Source organism: Sphaerodactylus townsendi, linkage group LG08 (assembly GCF_021028975.2).
Source record: "Sphaerodactylus townsendi isolate TG3544 linkage group LG08, MPM_Stown_v2.3, whole genome shotgun sequence".
NCBI classification, from domain to species: domain Eukaryota; kingdom Metazoa; phylum Chordata; class Lepidosauria; order Squamata; family Sphaerodactylidae; genus Sphaerodactylus; species Sphaerodactylus townsendi.
The window spans coordinates 80,540,623-80,562,312 of record NC_059432.1 but is presented as its reverse complement, the minus strand read 5'-3'; the positions used below and the strand labels follow the sequence as shown (position 1 = coordinate 80,562,312).

General features: G+C 43.1%; 1 protein-coding gene across 5 annotated transcripts in view; it reads right to left on the bottom strand.

The window, feature by feature from the left end:
• The window catches only part of NYAP2 (neuronal tyrosine-phosphorylated phosphoinositide-3-kinase adaptor 2), a 197,520-nt gene that overhangs the window by 58,368 nt on the left and 117,462 nt on the right, over window positions 1-21,690 (bottom strand). For all 5 annotated transcript variants that reach the window (XM_048505725.1, XM_048505721.1, XM_048505723.1 and 2 more), the window contains exon 4: window positions 17,372-18,469. In XM_048505725.1, coding sequence (XP_048361682.1) covers window positions 17,372-18,469 — 1,098 coding nt within the window. The remainder of the gene's footprint in view (window positions 1-17,371; window positions 18,470-21,690) is intronic.

The following is a 21,690-nucleotide window of genomic DNA, read 5'->3' as shown; positions in this document are numbered from 1 at the left end:
TAAATGGAAATAGATGTCATAGGAATTTCTTTTTCCTTTGTGAATTTATACAAACTCTGCTTGCCATCGAAGTCCCTATTTAGTATGCTCTTACTATAGCAGACAACCACAGGGGTAGGGCTTTCTCTGCAGTGGCACCAGTTTTTGGAACTTCTCCCTGCTACCAATTGTCTTTGTTGCTCATTTATTCATGTAAAATTTCATTTCAAGCATCTATAAAAAAATAAATATTCTTGTCCTCAGTAACATTTAATTAATCATTACCTTGTATATGTAACTACTTCTTGGTTTATTAGCCATGCATTGATTTTACAGTTTCTGCCTTGTGGGTTTACTACTTGAATTTACTGATTGAATTTTTACTGGTGCCAGATTTGATTCTGTTTATTTATACTCTGCTATTTTTATACGTCGCTATTTAGCAGTTTGTTTTGTTTTTTACATTCTTAGAAAGGGTGTAAGTTTGCCTGGGATAGCATCATTAATCTTTTAATAGTGCCCTTTTTGTGTTTTTCATCAGTTTTTTTTAACTTTTATTAATTGTGATACTTTACAGCACCCGAATAGCTGTAAAATTGGGGAACAGTATATAGACTAACTTAATAAAGAAACAAGTTTTGCTTGAAGCTCAGTGAAAAGAATGAGAATTGGGTAAAAGTTATGCATCTACCACTCATATCAATGGGGCTTGCATAGGAGAAAATACTGGTCAACTGTGACCATAACATATTTCTACTAGGTGGTATGTTGCAAAACCCCTAGAATACTGTAAGTAGTGATGGTAGCTAGAAAGCATTCTATTGAAATTAAGCCATAATGATTTCAGGAAAGTTTCTGCTCTAATGCAAGAGACATCTTCATTGTGTGTGTGTACAATGTGCTTAGTGATGGTATTGACAAAGATAGTTTTTCAAATCCAAGCTTTGGAATTTTCTTCAGTGATTGACATATCAGAATCAGGTCAAAGAAGGGCGGGGAAAACTACATGCCAGGAGGAAATCAATCATAAAACAGAAGAAGGATAATAGCCAACATAGTGAATATCTTGTTCATATTTAATTTACTTCATTTTATTTGTTCCATTTATATGCCACCCTTTCCTTATGGAACAGAAAAAAATATATCCAAGAGCTTAATGTAATGTATTCATGTTGTTTTAAATTTAACAGGAAAAAGTGTATACTACTACAGAGAACATATAGAAACTGGACCAGCTAAAAAACCTGAAGAGAAACATCAACAATCCTCAAAACTTCCAGAGTTTTAGCCCCAATGAGTAGTTCAGCCATGCAAACTTGCTGTTTTCTCATTCTGAATCATCAGTGTCACGCAGCAACTGTGGATATGCAAACTACATACAGTTCAAGTACTGTGCAGTCTGTGTTTAGAACATACTTGTTTTACAATGTTATCTAAACAATAATCAGCTCAATCCTACCAATTTCTCTTTTTTCCTCTTTTTTTCTTATGATCCCTTGTAAATACCTCAGCTTGGCTTTGTACTGCTGAATGAAAGATGGATATTTTTCTCAGGCTGATTCCGCATGGGCCAAAAACAGCGGTGTGAAAATGGTGTAAACCCTTTTACACCATTTTAAATCCTTATACACCGTTTTCACACCATTTTCACACCGCTGTTTTTGGCCCATGCGGAATCTGCCTCAGATTCTGGCCCCTATTGGAGCATCCAACAGTTAGCTTTTAGGTGCCCAAACATCACTCCACCTTCCCTTATTTCCATTCTTCTGGCTGACCATTGTGTAGCAGGAAGAAAGCAGAAAGGACCTGGAGCTGGAACCTACAGCGCACACATCCAATGGCGTACCGACCATGGGGCCAGGTGGGGTCAAATGACTCTGGGTGCAACAGCTGGGGGGCCCCTGCAAAATTGCCCCCACACCTTCCTTGGAAGAGCTGGGTCAGCTCGGGGGGGTGCCTAAAGACAGAGCCGGCCTGCTGCCAGGAACTGGCCTGCTGCTGCGGTGCCCATACAAGCCACCTCCTTTTCCCCTCCTGCACGTCCAAGCTGGACTGCCCCCAACTCCTGAGCACGGGGAGGGGGGCATGCCTGGAGCAGGTGTCCCTGGGCACCATTTCCCCTGATACACCTCTGCACACATCCCATCTATTTCCATGTTCCCAATCCAAGTTTCATATTTTGAAGCACACAAGATTTTTCATATTTTGCAGCTCAAGAGGTTGAGAGTCAGGTTGCACGTTATCCACAGATTGCATAACATGTCTCTCTAAACACTTCCTGGTTAAAGCACTGAAGCAGGTTTAGATGGAAAGGCTGAAGGGAAAGCCCATGGAAAAAGATAGAATGGCTTGGTCCAGAAAGAGCTGCCATGAAAGAGAGGAGAAAAGGGAACACGAATGGAAGTGGCAGAAGGACATAAATCTCTAGAGAAGAAAAGAGCTTGGTACAGTGCAAGTGGCCCTTCCCTAGGTGGAATAACAGAACATTTAGTGACTCCACATGCCATTTTAAGTAAGGAAAACCTGAAATGGGGGAGAAGGCTTAACCACCATTGCCAAACCTAATAACCGTGTTTTTAAGAAGCTGGGCATTTTGATCACAGACTTTCCAGCTCCTTGACCATTTTGCCTGTCCCTCTACTTTCCAGTAATGATAGTTTTAGGCAGTCATAAAACATTCTGCCAACATAACGATGATACTGTGCATGTTACGTGCTGTCAGATCACTTCCGAGTTATGGGACCCTATAAATTAATGATCTCCAGAATGGCCTATCATTAACAGACATGCTCTGGTCTTGCAAATGGAAGGGTATGGCTTCCTTTATCAGTAACTATATTATAGCTGCAATAGTAGAAAAGACATCATTGGCTACCCCATTTTGATAATTAATCCACAAGGCCGTTTCTTAAGACTGCAAAGAAAACCAGTTGCAGGTGACAGTGGAGGGGGGTTAATATATTTACATGTGTAAGCTTCATTTTAGAGATTATCTAAAAACTAATAAAGTTGAAAGAAATGAAACAGTCTAGATCAGTCTGCAATCTCTCACAGACCATTCTCTGTCTGAACTACATTGTTATTGGATGATATTTATCAGGGATAGAAATGCGTAGCCTTAAAAAAAGTTGCTATTTTCCAAATACTATAAGAACTGAAAAAGCATAAAGCATAAAGCAAGGGAAATTACATTTCCAGAAAACTTCATTAAGGTGGCTTTGTATTGTCTGCAGGTATAGTGGGGGAATGGGACTTTTTCCTATTTAATCTTCTTTTGATAGGTATGACAGGATAACCTAGTTTGCCCATGCTTGGAAAGCACCTGCTCTGTACAATCGTATGTTGGTTAATGTCTGGGGCCCAAACGACCTCAGCTCCACAAGAGCCACATGTAAGGTTGACAGTATCCAGGTGGGTCTGGAAACCTCCCAGAATCACTCACAACTGGTCTCGACAGCAAAGATCAGTCCCTATAGAGAAACTGGCTGCTTTGGAGGGTAGACTCCATGGTTTCACATGCCTGATGAGTTTCCTTTGCTCCCCAAACCCACCCTCTTCGGGCTCCACCTCCAAAATTTCTAAAAAATTTCCCAACCCCAAGTAGGCAGCCGTAACCACATGTAGCAGCAGCAGGTAACCATACAGTTTCAGCCTAGATGTAGCAGCTCCAAGATCAACATTTCAACTTCAGATAATCATGAATTTAAAAGTTCAATAGCTGAGAACCTATATTAAGTCAATCCACCCAGTTCAATCCATGTTTGGCATATGAAAGTATAGCTGGGAGACTTCAGCATCTACTGTTCTCTCAAAAACAGGATTTGTGTGTGTACACACACACACACACACACACACACACACACACACACGTGTTTCCTGGTGCAGCTGGCCACATTAATCACATCTCAGAAACCACAAAGAACTATGGGTTTAAATTCCATCAAAGAGATAAGTGCACACAACTGGATGAGATTTTGCCAACTGTCCCTGAATGAGATTTTGCCAACTGTTAGAGTCGCCCTCTAACTTCTCCCACATTAAGGTTCCAAACCTCCAGGTGAGACCAAGAGTCTCCCAGAATCGCAACTGTTCTCCAGACTTCAGACATCATTTCCCCTGGATTAAAGGGCAGCTTCTAAGACTGCCACCAAATCTTCAAGAATTTCCTAAGAAGGTCACCTGTAATGTCTGTTCTTCAAAAATATTTAAATAATTATAAGGTACTTCTAAGCCATAGGTGTCAAACTCAGGCCGTCCAGATGTTCATGGCCTACAATTCCCAGCAGTCCCTGCTAGCATGGCCAATTGGCCCTGATGGCATGGGCTGATGGGAATTGTAGTCCATGAACACCTGGAAGGCCTGAGTTTGACACCTCTGTTCTAAGCAGCACTTCAGTAAAACCAGGTTATAGTAGCTTCGGCAGAAATCAAGTATTTTGAATTTGAGATTCACAAACAGTAGATTGTTTGAACTTTTGGCCCAGAAATGACAAAGCGCAACTCTAGGTATTGCTGGATATTCTAGGGATTATTTTTATTAGAAGTGACATGGGTCTGCATGCAATATTGACAGCTCCTCGTACCCACTCACAACCCTCCTGCTAGTTGCAAGGCACTCTCTGGAAATCATAGGCCAACTTCTAGTGTGGCCTGGTAATTTGCTAGAATTAAAACTGATTTCCAGATGGCAGAGATCAGTTTACCTGAAGAAAATGGCTAGTTTGGAGGACTGACTCTATGGCATTATACCTTGCTGAGGTCCTTCTGCTCCACAAACCCCTGACTCCACAAACCCCTGACTCTAACCCCAATTTTTCAGGAATTTTCCAATCTAGAGTTGGTCATCCTATAACAAGTCCACATTTCAAATGACAACTATGCCAAAATCTGAAGAGATGAATCAGGCTGCAGTGAATCAAGAATTCTTAAGAGATGATATGGAGGAAGCCCAAATGGTTTTTCAAAGGTTCTGAAGGGACAATGACTGGGATTTACCAGGGACTAAGTTCCAAAGGCATATCGTTGCTTGATTATTGCAACAGATGCTATACAGCAATAACAAATTGACTGAAAATTTGTAACTCTAACATTTTACTATATACAAACCTTTATTTATTGTTGTGGGACCTAAGAGGATTCATGGTCAGATCTCCCTAACAGTTTTAAAAGTTAAAGGGCACCCATTTGAGGCCTTGATTTGGATTTAACTATTGAAGGGGAAGAGCTTAACACTACTGACACCATGTTGCGGGAGTTCAAACTACTGACATCATGTTGTGATGGATAACAGGATGCCCTTTGTGGTTTCAACAAGTTTATTTAAAACTAAACGTATGAACTATAGAACAGTTAACAGCTAACCAGAAGCTCTTAATCTTAACTCCCTGCGGTCTCAGTTCCAACTGCTCTTCCCGGATCTCTTAGCTCTGCCCATAAACTTATACCCTTAAAGTATACCATCACATCTATACCATCACATCTTCCCCCCTTTTAAATTATAGAGTTAATCCCTATAAATTAAATTATAGTGTAATCTAAATAATAGCATTAATAATTACTATCCACATATGCTGGTTGCTGGCCCAGCAGGTGGCGGTGCCCGATGTGCCAGGGAAGCCTAGTGTAGGCAGCAGGCCCTGGCAACAGCAGTGCATAGGCCAGAGAGCCCACTGATGATCTCCTGCCTCGGGGGTGGTGAAAAGAGAGATGGGGCCCGCAAAGGGAAGCCTGGCCGCCCAGTCCATGCTCTGCCCCCCCCCCACCTGACCCAGAGGGAGCAGAGCATGGACTGGACGGCCAGGCTGGGATTGGCAAGGAGGGCATGGGGAGGGAATAAAGGGCAGCCAGGGAAGAAACATGGGGAGAGGAATGAAGGTATGGGCTCGGAGGGAGATGTTGGTGTGTTGGGTGTGGAAAATGGAGGAGGGAGAGGAGTGGTGATGGAGGGAGAGCAAGTTTGGAGAGAAAGGATGGGGAGAGGAGAGGAGAGGAGAGGAAAAACAAGGAGCAAGAACTAGAGAGATAGGTGAGGGCAAAGGGGAGACTGGCCCAGAAGGTCTGGCGAGGAGGAGGGTACAGCTTAGCTAGCCCTGAGCCCGAGCAAGCTGTGGGCAAAAAGGCTGCTTAGCAGTAGCTGCCCCCAGGACACCGGGGGCCAGGATGGGCAGACCAATGCCCCGGAAAGGGAAGGAGGGACTGCAGAGGGCCCCAACCCTGGGGCTAGGTTTGCACTTTCAGGCTCCAAGTGAATCTGCCAAAATCCACTTGCAGCATCCAACAATGAAAATACACAGGCATCAATTAATCTTGGAAAGATGTCGTCTATGGTTGGAAGAATAAAGTGTTCATGCTTGATAACTTTGTTCAGTTGTTTTAAGTCTACACAGATATGCACTGAACCACCTTTCCTGAGTACTGGCACAATTGGAACATACCAATCTGTAGGTTCTGTAATTGGTTCAATCACTCTGCAGCAAGCCATTCTGTCCAAGTCAGCTTTCACTTTTGGAAATAGAGGTACTGATATGGACCTAGCGTGCTGATACCATAGAGTATAGTGTTGTCTTCTTAGTCTAATTTTAATAGAAGGTATTTATAAAGTTCCCAATTCCTGTAGAGATTCTAGTGGAAAGTCATCTAGGCAAAGGATCAAACTCATTGTGACAGCTGTATCTCTGCTCAGAAGGTTGTTGGATCAAGTTTTGAATATATAAAACTTGAAGCTGTAGGCTTTCTTATGAAAATAGGTTTGAGCTTGGAAATATCCCATGCAATTTAAGTTGTCTCTCCCTGGGGCTGGAGAATATGCAAAAACATTGGTTAAAGCAAAGATGGTTCTTGAAATGTCTATAAACAGACTCTGAAATCACATTCACGTCAGCTCTAGTATCTATTTTGAGCAGAGGGGGTCACCCAGAGGGGATGCATGTCTTTTGGTCACGTGGGGGGGGGCACCAAGCAGTCCTGCATGGAGGCCAAAGGCAGGGCTTAGGGGCAGCCACATTATATAAGCTTCTACAGATTCACCAGGTTTCTATTTTCTCTGATTAAAACAAGCCTTCCATAAGGTTGCTTTTGGGCACAAAATATTCTTCAAATTTTCCCAGGACTTGGACAATCTGCTCTGCTTGGGGATCCACAGCATAAATTAAGGAGCATACTTGGATCTCTCCTGCCTCCTCATGCAAATCAGTGGCAGTTCTGTACCTGGAGAACTGCTGTTTTCAGGCAGACCATCCAGCAGGCTGATTGAAGTCAAGGCTTCTGATGGAGAAAACTTTGCCATTTTCTGCTGCGTCAGTTCCCTGCTCTCTCTCTGAAACCTCAAAGGAAAAAACTGCAGACCTTTGCAAATAGGAGATGACCTGGAGATGACTTGGAGTTCAAACTACTGACACCATGTTGTGATGGATGACAGGATGACCTCCTGGTTTAAACAAGTTTATCTAAGGCTAACAATAAGAACTATAGAACAGTTAACAGCTATCCAGAAGCTCTCAATCTTAACTCCCCTACTGCTCTTCCCTAGTCTCTTAACTCTGCCTATAAACTCAAACTCTTACTGGTATGTATCACCCCACCTGGTGCCAATCAAAACAAACACATCCACTTTCCTTCAGCTGGTCTTAGCACAGGTAGAAAAAAAGACAGGCATCCCTCTCTTTGCTATTATTTCCCCTTTCCCAGAGATAATAGTGGGGGAGGGGGGCTGGTGAAACTAGGTTGAGTAGAAGGTTAACCCCCTTCTCCCTTCACACTGCTGCTTCAATCTAAACCTCTTTTGAGTTTAAAAAAAATGCTCAGGAGACCCAGTCACAGATTTTCCAGCATCTTGCCTAGTTAAACCCTTATTGTCCATTATAACTTTACAGATGTTCATTTTTTATTATGAAAATATTACTATCACCAGAATTTTAATGGACTTTACGGTAAGGCCCATTAAAATGATTAGTGCGCTGTGTCAGTTCCAGCACAGTCCCTAAGATCCTAATTTGCAATGAGTAATAATTGTAATGCAACTCCCCTTAATTTCCCTGCAGGGGTCTCTCAGAGTCTGCAATTCTTCCCTCTGGAAAAATTCATTTTTCTGTCCTCAGCCTTCGATTGTGCACAGGAGGGAGGATTATTATGCTCTATATTTTCAAAAGGCTTGAAGAGCTGGTTAAGCATCTAAAGATTTAGGTAACTTCAACATTTCTGATTTTGTTTTTTGTAGGGTTTTTTTTTGTTGCCAAGTGAATCTTAAGTCTTATAGAAGTTAATTATCCGTCAGGTGACACATACAGAAGGTTGAAAGTGACTAATCATATTAAAAATGAATGCATTTACATATGAGGCTGCTGACAAGAACTTGGAGACATTTCAGGGAAAAATTAGTTCATGGAGGAGTGGAAAAGCTGAAATGTTAATTCTAAAATTTTCTGAAAAAAATAAATGCAGGAGAGTGACTGCACTTCTCAGAGGAAAGCACCCTATTATATTATGGTAAACCCAAATTGATAGTTGAATCATCAGTTCTGGGCTATGTTTGTATAATGTGGGTCTGTATGTTGTGCTTGAGTAGCACAAGCAGTCACAAATTTCCACAATGTGCATGGTTATCTCTCTGCAAGGATCGGCATAGATCTCTCCACTAGTGACTGAACACTAATGACCTTTACCCCACCTGACTTGGATGGAAACATCTCCCCAAACACTGTTACCTTCATATTGTTTATTGAAATCAGGGACATTAGAGAGGTTCCCAGGCTTCAGGGGGACTTCTGGGACTCCAAATGATCCTGATGTCAATTGTGCCACCTCTGCTGATCTCTTGCCTTGAAAATTCCATGGAGGTGGCCCGAAAGTGGCTACAACTTGATGGCATTTAATTATTATTATTAAACTGTTTAACTGAATAAATGCAAATTAGAATTCTGGAAATCTACCCAACATTACTCATTGCTTACATTGTGTTAACCCACAAAATGGAAAAAAAATGAGGGAGGGCTCATGGAAGAGCCATAATATGCATTTGTAAAGGTGTCAGGGTCTGTTCCCCCGCTGTGTCTGACAGTGAGGATGATGGCCTGGATGGCCTGTGGTGCCGGTCTTTTGACTCCAACAGAGGTGAGTGCCCTGGAGCCAAACCTTCTTTGCCTAACTTGTAACAAGTAAAGCTGTGAGTTTCTTTGCCTATCAAGTAAAGCTGTGAGTGTTCACTACACCATGCCTTGTGCCTCCTTTGTGGCCAGCCCATGCAGTGGCAAAGCCACTAGGGGGCGGGGGTGCGCGTGAGACACCGGGTGCACTATTTCTAATCACGTGGGGGGTGGGAAAATCCCCTCCCCCTCCTTCCTGTGGGTTCTGTATCTTCTAATAACGCCTCTCTGACATTCTCATTCCCACTTACTTTTAGGAATGGAGCAGGCCAGAAGCCTGCCTGTGTTGCCTGGGCCTGGTGGGAACTACATTTCCCAGGGGCTCCTGGGAAATGTAGTTACCACCAGGCTCAGGCAACGCAGGCAGGCTTCCAGCCTTCTTCTCCGGCCTGCTCCTTTCCTAAAAGTAAGTGGGGTGGGGGGCACGGGGGGGCGCCACAGGGGGCAGGTGGGGGGCGCCGTGGGGGGCACCATGGGGGGCATGAAAAGCCAGAGTGTGCACCAGGCGCATTCTGGTCTAGCTACGCTTCTGAGCCCGTGACAAAAGGTTTTCTAAAAGAACAATGGTGACCTTGCAAGGACGTAGGTAAGGGGGGAAGGGCGGGTTCACAGGTTCAAACCCCCCACTACATGTCTGAAACTCCACTCCACCCCCACGCCCCACCAACCGGGCTCCCAGCCAGCAGCTGGCAGTCCCTTCTGCCCTCCCCTCCTGGGAGGCCAGAAGAGACTGCCATCCCTGGCTTTGGAGAGCTGCTTTTATAAGCACTGAGGCCAAGAGTGGGGCTTGGGGAGGTGTGGCCACACCCTGAGGGGCAGGGGTGGGTGGGCCCCCCACCCACCCTATAAAAATCTACAGGTATACAAACCAGCCATCTATATAAGAACAAGCTAGTCGGTAATCTAGACTCAATGCCAACCTTGTAATGAAACTTCAAGGCTCATTCTGTAAAAATAATAACAAAAATGCAAATAAATAGAAAAGTTCACAAGGAAACCCCCAGCCCAAAATATAAAACATTTATACTTACAAACTGAATGGTACTAACACACACAACTTGCTACAATGAAATGGGATAATCTACAAAAAATAAACCGTACATACAAATACAATCAGTGTATAACTCATAATGTAAACAAAAATAATAAATTAAAAAAAATTTAAAATATATAAAGCATGTTCTTGTATAGTTAGCTGGTTTGTTACATACTTGTAAACTTGTGTACATTTCCATTTAAGTTTGTAATGAAATATATAAGTAAAAAAGTCTGTTGTTATTTAACTCCAGTTGGAGGCTTTATTTTGTCAGCATTAAACTGCAGCCTTGTGGTACAATTTTGTCCTTTACTACCTTGTGATTGTGTACCACATCTTTTGCTCATTATGGTTAGCTCTGAAGAATCAATGCACTTGTGCTGTGGCTGGGCCATCCCCAGATGCAGTGCAACTATTCCTCTCATCCCAGGATTGCACTGTGCATTCCATAAATACCAACTTCATTGGCTGCCAATTGAGTACCGGATCATATTCAAAGTGTTGGTGATAACCCTTAAGGCTGTGAGCAGTCTTGGACCTGCATACCTAAGGGACTGCCTCTCCCCGTATTGCCCCATTAGATCCCTCCGCTCATCGGAGGGCATTCTACTGTAGATCCCTGGACTGAAGGAGGCTTGGCTGGCTTCCACAGGGGCCAGGGCCTTTTCAGCCCTGGCCCCCACCTGGTGGAATAAGCTCCTGAGGGACTTGAATGAGTTCTGCAGGGCCTGCAAGATGGAGCTTTTCTACCAGGCATTCCCATTTAGCCAGCTGGCCTGACCATTACTATCACTAGCCTCCCATGGGTGCTGGGGGGCTATGGTTGGTTTTTACTGTTTTAATATTGTTTTGTTGATTATTTTATTTTGTGTTGGTTTCTATGTTGTTGCCACCCAGAGTCCTGTTGGGGAGGGTGGGATATAAGTAAAAGTATAAATAAAAATAAATAAATAAAATAAGTTCTTTTTCTGTCTTCCAAAGAAAATCATACAGCAATCTACCAAAGAGACACAGAACCCACAGAGCCCCATTCAGAGGCCAACATGACCACTGCATGGTTGACTAATTGAACCAGAGTCACATTAAATTTTCATTCACATTATGTGGACTTATTAATAATTTTGAGTCTACCTCACCTAAAACACCAGCATTTCAAAATGCCTTGTGTATTGCCTGACCTGCACATATGTTATTTGTATTGGATTTGTGTTTAGTTATTAGCAAATAATATTTCCAGTAATGTTTCCTGCCATCTGTACTACTTCACCATTCCTTTACCACTTCATATTAATTATTCCTAAGAGTCGTAACATGCTTCACAACTGTCCCTTATTACAACAACCATCTATCATTTTCAGCCCAGATTTTCTTGCATCCCACACAAAAAAGAAATCTGGCATTAATAAGTATTTGTTACTGTAAATTTTTGTGTGTCAAAAAACTCCCACAAATGAACTGTAGGATGGAGCTTTTACAGAATGAGGTGCAAGCTGCCAAGCTCCTGGACCAGAATGAAGCCAATTTTATACTGACTCATTCTTTCTGCTTAATTCTTCTCTCAACAAGAAGAAATCCAGTCATTTCCACAGTATTATTTATTTATAGATTTTTACCCCGCCCTTACTCGAAGGGCTCAGGGCAGCAACAACATCATAAAATAATAACAAAAAACAATAAAAAACAATAAAAATAATAAATACATTAAAACAATTATAGTACAGTTACTAAAACAACCCAACTCAAGATGGTGACTTACCAATCCCAAATATATCCTGCCGGGAGGTAAAAAAAAATTTAACCCGGCTGGCCACCAGAGAAAGCCCAGCGGAATAGCTCCGTCTTACAGGCCCTGCAGAAACTACTCAAGTCCTGAGGGCCCTGATCTCAATCGGGAGCATATTCCACCAGGTAAGGGCCAGGACAAAAAAGGCCCTGGCCCTTGTTGAGGCCATTTGAATAGTTTTTGAGCAAGAACAGAGGGACCTACTTGGGCAGTAAGGAGAGAGGCAGTCCCAAGGTATGTGGGTCCAAGACCGCTCACAGCCTTAAATGTAAAAAGCAATCCCATGAAGATAACCCAGTACTAGATAGGCAGGACAGGTGCCTCGCAGCCGCATGCTGAACAAGTTTCAATTTCCGGATTAGGTTCGAGGGAAGGCCAGAGTAGAGCGAATTACAACAATCCAGTCTGGGGGGGACTGTTGCATGGATCACTGTGGCTAGATCAGAGCGGGAGAGATAAGGGGCCAACTGTCATGCCTGGCAAAGATGGTAAAATGCTGTCTGGGCTATTTTGGCAGCCTGGGCCTCCAGGGAAACTCTGGAGTCCAGGAACACCCCCAGATTGGTAACCAACAAGGCCAGATGGAAGGTCGTGCCGACAAGTAAAGGTAGACTAAAGTTAGCCGGTATTTCCCCCGACCCACCCACAAGACCTCCGTCTTTGCTGGATTCAGTTTCAACCTGCTAGATCTTAACCAACCAGCCACAGCCTCAAAACACCGCTGGAGAGCCTCAGGGATCCACTATGGCCCGCACGCACGCCATTGTAAGGACAAGCTGGGTGTCATCTGCATATTGATGACACTGCATCCCAAAGTTCCAGACCAGCTTGGCCAGGGGGTGCATTTAACATATAGATGGGGAAAGGATTGCCCTCTATTGCACCCCACACTCAATGAGATACCGCCTGGAAATCTCCTTGCTCAACATCACCCACTTTCCCCAGTCCCGGAGAAAAGAGTTCATCCAGTGCAAGGCCTGACATCGGCAAGGCGGTGGACCAAAACATCTATCATGTTGAACACTGTGGTGAGATCTAATAATTACACCTGAGGCTCTCCCATATAAACAAAGTGCATCCCTAGTATAGTTTTGGGATATTAGGACGTAAATGATTAGAATGGTGATTTTGATAGAAGAGGCTGTGGGATCCGCATGGTACAGTGCCAATGAAATCTGGCCCATGCCTTCTGTAGAGGACACCAGAAATGTTCAGTCTTTTATCCGCGGTTTGGCCTACTGAGTCTACATTACTGTTCTGCCCCGACCCCCCTAAACACACACCATAATTTATTGGCACTTGGTACATAAATGATGGGCATAGAAGATAAACCCTTCTCAAATAAAAGTGTTATGGTTCTATGGGTTTCCAGACACCTCAACTTTCCCACCAAGTGATTTTATAGGACCTGCAGGGAAAAGTATATCATGCTCACTTACATTGCTGAACTACTCAAGGCTCAGAATACAATTCCTGCTGGCTGCACAGCACTTCATTCATTTTTCCTATGATGTGAATGCAAAGCTCTTTTTATATGCTGAAGGCAAAGCACAGTTGCCATAATATGGAAGGAAAATGGGCACAGTTTTGCACAGCTTTGCTTCTGCTCATTCCTTGCTTCTTAATAGCGTATGGCACAACACACAGGAGTGTTAAGAAATGTATTTTTCTTTGGAGGTTTGAATGGAGTCAAACCTTCACTTCGAGTTCTAAACAATTCTTCTTTCTCTTGGCAGAGAACAGGCAAGAGGGGGGAAGTCAATTCCATTGCATTCAGCCTCATCTCAGCTACTGTGTTAGAAATGCTAACAGGTCCAGCAAGAAACAATGGGATAGACAAGCTTCCATTCCCCCCTTTCCCCCCACCAGCTAGACAGGGGTTATTTAACAGGGAACAGAAATTTGGAGGAATTAAGTACTAGAAAGACTTCAGGAAAAGTCTCCTGGAGACTTGAGGAAAAATTATTTGATCGGGCCTGACCTGGTTGGTGGGAAGAGAAAGAGAGGATAAAACTCCGGGAAATGAGGAGGAGGAGATGTCTTTTGGAGCCGACTTCATTGAGACAGCCAGAACTTTTAACTGAGATCTGTAGGAGGCAATCATTGTCGTATGCTGGTCAGCACACCTGAAAAGGGCTTCAAGGTAATGGAGACCTGAATACCTGAACTTTTCAAACCTAACTTACATTTAACATCTGCTAGGTATTTACAGAGGGAAAGACAGAGGAATTCCATTTTACCCTTTTCTTTTGCATCCCCTGCTTAATCTGGTGCTGTGCTGAGAGAATGCTAACACTTTTGTTTTAATAAATGCTTTATACTGGTTGTGGTTCTCTGTGCTTTCACATAGACCTCCACCATCTTGGACATCCTATTTTAAAAGGAGCACCAGGAGGAAGGGGAGGGACAGTCATTTCGCATGTGGCTATTCCCTCACTGGTACACAGGGCAGTAAATCTGTCCCTGAGATAGCCAGATGCCAGATAGTGGCAGAGACAGAGGCAAGGGCTCAGAATTGGAAGGGAAAGGGGGGAGGGCTGGCCTTCACAGTGGGGAATTCCTACAAAGGCCTGGTGGTGGCTGCAGTTAAGCAGAAAGAGAGAAAGGCTCTCCAGCTTTTGAGAAAAACTAGGGTTGTCAGCTTCTAACAGGTGGCTGAAGATCTGCTATTACAACTTGTCTCCAGGCTATAGAGATCATCTCACCTGGAGAAAATGATTGCTTTAGCAGGTGGGCCCTATGGCATTATATCCCACTGAAGTCCCTCCCCTCCCCCAACTGTGCCCTTTTCAGGCTTCAAAATGCACTGTGCCAGAGATTTGGTAAAGCTGTTGTTTTGCATAGGAGGCCCAAATTTGCCACATAGCAGCTGGCAACTATCCTCACAGGAACCAACTAACTTAGCTGAAGTTTGAGTGGGTACAGGTCCTATTCTATGGGCACCAAGTTTTCCTTTGCTTGGTTCAAAATACCGTGGGACCCCCTCCCACAACCGCACTTCAACAAACTGTTGTGGTTCCTTTGAGGAGAGTCACCAGCAGCTTTGTGTCAAATTTAGTGCCCCCATGCAAGTCTCACCAGAGCTGCCCCCAATTAAATCTCCAGCACAGTGCCAGCTGAGCATAACAGTGAGCCCAACACCTCCTTTCACTGTTTCAAATGGAGGGTAAAAATGGCATTTTTCCCTTCTTGAGAACAGCAGAGGCATGCCCTCCCTTCCCAATGCCTTCCCAGAAACAACTTTATACCTTACATCAACCAAACCATTTTACAAAAAACTGTTTGCAAACCCAGAACTTTCACTCTTATTTGACCTGCTAATATCCTATTAAGCAGGAGACTGATACCCTGCAGTGCTGAATTAAATGAAAAACTCGAATGAACCCTATCAAGTTCTTCTCAAGTAGCCTCTAATTAAATCTAATATTTGGGAAAACTGTGGCTCAAGTATAGAGAATCCAGAAATATCACCACAACAATCCTCAGCAACCCCCCTCCCCCGGCAACCCCCCCTATAAACTAACGTGGAAAGACCCACAGGCCCACCCAGACCACAACAACACCAGCCAGAAAACCAAACAAACCCCTGCAGACACAGGAGAAGCAGGAAGGAAAAACCAGAGTTTGGGAAACGAAATCTGAATATTAGAAGTGCACTATCTGGCAATTAAAAATCTGTAAGAAAACACCCACAAAACAGTAAACACATAAACACCAGGAAAAAGAGCAAATGCAGGAATTCAGCTGTGGGAAACGTTAATTAAAAAATCTTCAAACAGCAGCAAACCCAAGCACAACAAGAACAGAAGCAGAAGAAAATGCAAAAACACCCAAATTGGGAGTGGGGTGGGGGGAGATTTAACTTGAAACTTGAAAGTTCTCTCCACAAACCTTAACACCACATTACAGCAACCTTAAATCAGCAATGCAGAACATTTAAAAAACACAATAACAGTTGATTACATAACTTTAAGAGAAGGGGAAGAGCTAGTAAAAAGAAGGTTTTTTTTCCATTAAGGAAATTTTCACATAAACAGGTTAAAAAATTAGGTTTATATGTGATTTAGCCTGTGCTTTGGACCCTGGGTCCTAGGCCTTTGTGGCAGAGGCCCCTTCCGCACACGCAAAATAATGCGTTTTCAAACCACTTTCACAACTGTTTGCAAGTGGATTTTGCCATTCCGCCCAGCTTCAAAGAGCACTGAAAGCAGTTTGAAAGTGCATTATTCTGCCTGTGCGGAATGAGCCTAAGCTTTCAGCCTCCTTACCCCAACTCACTTCCGAGCTCAAACAGAAACAAGTCAAACAAACCACAATTAAAATTTAAAAAGTAAAACATTTCTTTAAAATTAAACTGGGTCAGTTAGTCAAACCCTTTGGTGTCTTCTCCACGCAGGCCCCTGGTGGTATCCTATTAAGACAGGATATCCAAAGACCAGAGAGAGGGAGGACAAGTTCAAGAGAGCCAAATGGAAATCTTGAACAATGACTCAACTTCAGTCTGGTGAAACAGAATGGGCTGGCCAGGACCAGCACTCTGTAATTTAGACTGTTTAACTCAGGCACTGAAACTCCAGAAGTTTGAAAATATCTCAGGGAATAAAAAGTTTTAAGAATCTTGTATGATTACCCCCCCCCCCCAACCCACAGTTTGTATACTGAGGCCCCAGGGGCCAGTGGTAGCTTTCTTTTCCCTTCCCCCCACCCACCTCTGCAAAGGTGCAGAAACTCTCCCTGCAGAATTTCATGCCAGCCATTGGCTGGGCGAGAATCTCCAGAGAGCTCTCCCACTTGTTGCCCTGGAAACCAACCCACAGGGCATCCAGAGAAGACTGCCAGGGTAAAAAGGAGACTTACAGCCAGCCCTCCTTCAGTAATGCAGGAGGGGTGGACTTTAAGCAGCTCCCAAGCTCCCACCAAAATGCCTAGAAGAGATAACCAGAAAAATAAATAGGGAGGGGGGATTCTCTGGCCTGAATTTTTTTTCAAGCTGGTTTAAAAGGACTCCAAGCAGCTAGTTGCTCTGGAAGAGTCCCTTTAAATTTTAAATGGACAAAACACAATAACCCAGTTAGTGGTTCAAGTTATCATGGTTTTACAGTATTTGGCTTGAGATTTTTTTGCCCGGTTTGATATTCGGTGCCCAATCAGACCCAACAATGGCAAACAAAGTTTTTTGTAGAGTTTTTAGAGTCGACTTTACCAAATCACCAAGTCTAATACAGTTTAATCAATGTTTGAAATTGAAGAGCTACTGATTTTTTTAAAATGCAAAATACAAACCCTGTCTGTTGCCTTCTAGCTTCAGGATTAATGCAATCATAATTTGTGGTGTGGAGTGATCTGGTTATTTTCATTGGCTTGATTTGATAACTTATGACACTAATTTCAGTGTTGATAAAAAAATGGGAAAACATGATCTGAAACACTTACTCTCTGCAGGCTCTTTAGATCTTCTTCCACTCGAGGATTTCCTCAGTAAGCTTCGTCCTGAGGTAAAAAGGCTAGTTAATTCCTCTAGAGGACTGGTAGGCGTTCTAGAACGTGAACCACTCTGCGATGATGACCCATAGGTATTGATTGAGGCATTTACCATTTTCCCCCCATCTTGCAATATGTTTCTGGCTGTAGAATGAGGCACTGATGGAGAACTTCTTGAGAGACTTCCTGAATGTACAGAGTCATAAGGAGGAGGTCTTTTGAGACTTAAGGGGGTAAGTGACCGACCCATACTCACAGGAGAGGGAGAGGCAGAGTGGCTTTTGGGATAGCCATGTGGAGACTGTGTTCTGTATAAGGTAGAAGGATGCGGAGGTGAAGAGGAGTGCCCTGGAGTACTAGTTCCATGAGATATTGACTGGTCTTTCTCCAGTTTTTGATGACTTGGAGTGTGAGGTGGCAGTGAAGATGGAGAAGCTCCAGCTTGCTGTTTGATATAAGACACATTTTCTAACACAGGAAGCTTGGTGACTTCCAGAGGTGTTAGAGGAGATTCATCAGAATTTGGGGAGCATTGCACTGGTGCAGGTGGAAAAACCAGGAGTGGAGGTCTATGAGAAAGCAAATTTGGAAATGGTGGGGGAATATCACAAAGCACACCCTTGGGAGTAGATGGCACTGAGGACTTGGAGAATTCAAGGTCAGGCACTGTGGGAGTAGCACACTGAGAAGAACAGCTGTGATGGTCATACTCACATGGACATTTTGAATCTTGGCCTCCATCATCAAAGATGGGGTACTTCATTTCCTCATATACTGCCTCAATTTGGTCCTCCTCATCTTTTTTGAAATCTCTTAATATATTCCCAACCATTTCGATATAAACAGGTTCTTCTTCCTCTGTGTCTGGAGCAGGACTGCTGACCTGTGACAAGGAGGCATCTCGACTTAGAGATGATTTTGTGGGGGCATGCTTTTTGATGTATGTCTCATCAAAAGATGCACTTAGCTGAGTGTTTGGATTCCGTTTTGGCTTAGGGGGTGGAATCTTCTTAGTATATTCATCACTGTGAGGCCTTGGTTTTGATGACGCTGTGAAGAAAGCAAAACACATATTCAAGAAACATGTTTATGAAAATACTGTATAGTTATAAAAATGTTATCTGTTATTTAGATAACATATTTAGAGTGAATTAACCTCAGTATTTCTTCACATCCTTTAACAGAAACTGTCCATCTAGCAATATAGTATTTAGACAAAATCAATCAAGTTTGCTGGCACATCAGAAAATATATTTGGATTACTGTGGAGAAATGGCTTCTCCCCCCCCCCCCTTCCGTTTCCTTTTTCTTTCATCCTCTCCTTCTCCAACCAGGTACCAGAGATTTGGAGGACTTAGAAATCCCAGAGAAACATCAGGAAATGCTACCTGACCTAGGGGGAAATGATATCTTGACCCAGCCTGACCTGGTCAAAGGAGGGTGGGGTCTGGGATCTGATAAATTGAGGGGAAGAGAGGGGCGAGGTCTCTTGGCTCAGGTCTCTCTGGAGGGGAGCAGAGCTCTTGCCTGAACTGGGAAGGCAGCAGCCATTTTCTGGACCATGTGCTCAGCCAGGTAATGTGAGCTCTTTGCCAATGGCAACATTTTAAGCTTTGGGACCTACCCTGCTTTCCTACCATCTTTAGTAGGGTATGTATTAGTGATAGGAAAAGAGGATTTAGATTTTATCTCCTTTTATTTTAGCTTATTACTAAATCTGAGATTATTATTGCTGGAAACATACGGTAATCATTTTCTTTTTAATAAATACTTTTTAAAACCTTAGCTGTGGAGGGAAGTTCTCTGTACCACTTATGCCCTACTGTCTTGGACCTGCTATTTAAACAGGAGGTAGAAGAAGGCTGAGCAGCTTTTCCTCCAGGATCTTCAGTCTACCCTGTGGAACCCAGGAAAGGGGAACCAAGGGGAAACTGAGGCAGGGGCCTCATGCAGTTGGAAAGGAAGCTGGGAAATCCTGATCTTCCCCAGCAGGCAATCCTCAAATGATCAGGTGGTGGCAGCATACCCAAAGAGAAAGTTAGCCCTCCCCAGGAAAAGTCGGTAACTCCTGGGGGTGTGCAGAGTGCGAAATAGGGCCTGCTAGCCAAAAGCAAGCCCGTTCCGCCACAATTACAATAAGTGAAAATTGCATTATGGTTCAATGACAGACCACATACTTTGTATACACACAGACCCAGGTTTGATAGTTAAAGGATATCAAGTGCTAGCTGGTGTTGGCAAAGACTTTCTCTGCCTCAGATTCTAGAGAGTTACAACAATCTGACAATATAAGATAGCATCATAACATCTTGAATTTTTAACTTAGGTGTTTTGCCACCTATACATCAGTATCACACTATCTGTTCATATGATGTGTGAACAGCATACATGTACCAATCATGTGTCTCCGGTATGCATCCCAAATATATTCCACTGGACACCTTTATGATTACTACAATGAGCTAGCCACATCGACTGCAGGGCTTCTGTTGTTCATCTGGCAATCCTTGTTAGCTTCTTGAGGGAGATCAGAGTGGGGTGAGGAACCTACAGATCTGAACTGCAGGGATTGCAAACAGTGCATTCAATTACATAAATTGGAGTCATCCAGATGCATCTTGACAGGTGCCTGGTGTGCTTCATACCCATGCCACTTTCTGCTACAAACTGGATAACGTGGACTAAGAAGACTGCTTTGTTTAGATTGGGAGATCAGATGAAGTGCAGGGGATTGTATGAGATGACCTTCAGGTCCTGTCCGGGTCTACTTTCCTCTTGTTCAGTGAAAAGGTCTTTCCCCTCTTCTCCCCCTTCTAATTCTGTGATTCATCTGTTTTCATTTATGCATTATGCTATATAATAAGAAAAGAGAAGATAACATGCTTTGATATGCACTATAGCAGTGCTTGCCATTTCCTTATTAGGTATCTGATGCTCATACAAAGACCACTAAATGCAATTAGTGGCTCAAAGGACAGCTGACCTTGCCTTAGTATACTATATGGAAAATGTCTTTCTCTCCCCATATCTCCCCACCTAACTCAGCCCTTTACAGGATATTCATGCTCCTTCTTTTGCTGGTGTTTACCTTTAGCAACACAACACACACATATATATAATTCTTCCCACCCCCCCATCACCCCAGAAGTATGGGTTATAAATATTTTACAAAGGTAATTTCATTATTTAAATGAACCTGCTATGTACTTTGCTGTTATTCAGGACCAACCTGAATAATTACTTTCTTCTGCAGAATATTAAGAACAGTACTGGAATATTGCAAAACAGAATTTAGTTCATATTAATCACGGAACAAAAGCTCTGAAAAGTTAATGAAAGATGTAGGCAATTTTTCTGCACATTTACTTGTCACCAGTTCATGTGTGCATGGGTTGGATGCCTTGCAATGTCCCACAGGCAATGAAAAGATTTTTTTTTTGCAATCTCTATTAAAGTAGAAAGCACAACACTGCATTAGTACTTTGACATTTAGCAAGCAAGAAAAACATTCCATGCATGCTGGGAACTCCAGCTCTCATGAATAGCTTGCTCAGGAAATCACACTTGATATTACACATTGCACTTGTGCCTTTTTATTGATAGGGACACCTATGCAATACTGGATCAGAACAAAGGTCTGCCTAGCTCTGAGTAAAAATGTGCATATTCTACTGTATTATCTCTACTGTATTTATGATTTTATAAGTATCTAATAGTTATGCATGATGCAGTGCTTAGGATGTTGGATGTAGGATTTGGGATAGATTCAAATTTCTACTTGGCCAGGGAAGCTTACTGGGCAACCGTGGGTCAGTCACACACACTCCTCACAGTTATTCTGATGATAGAATACAAAAGGGCAGAGTGTTGTAAGCCCAAAAGGGCTCCACTGGGAAGAAAAAATGGGATACAAATGAAGTGAATAAAATAAATACGTAAAATATCCTCCTTGTCTATTTTCCAATGTAAAGATATAGCTATCCTTAAGCATGCCCACATATGCACATGTGCACTCTTGTGCTCTCAGTCTCACACACACACAAATGTGGCTGAAGCGACTGTGTCACCCCCAAGTTCCCTGTGAGGGACAGGAGGCTGTCTGGGTCCCAGTCAAACAGCCAATCCCTTGCAATGGCCTAAGCAGATCTGAAATCTGCACCAACAGCTAGTCAGCTTTCAGGGAACTGACAAAGTTGAGTGAGCAGACAACTGAGGCCTATCTCTTCATAATAGCAGAGTACTTTCCATAATAATATACAAAATATCCAATA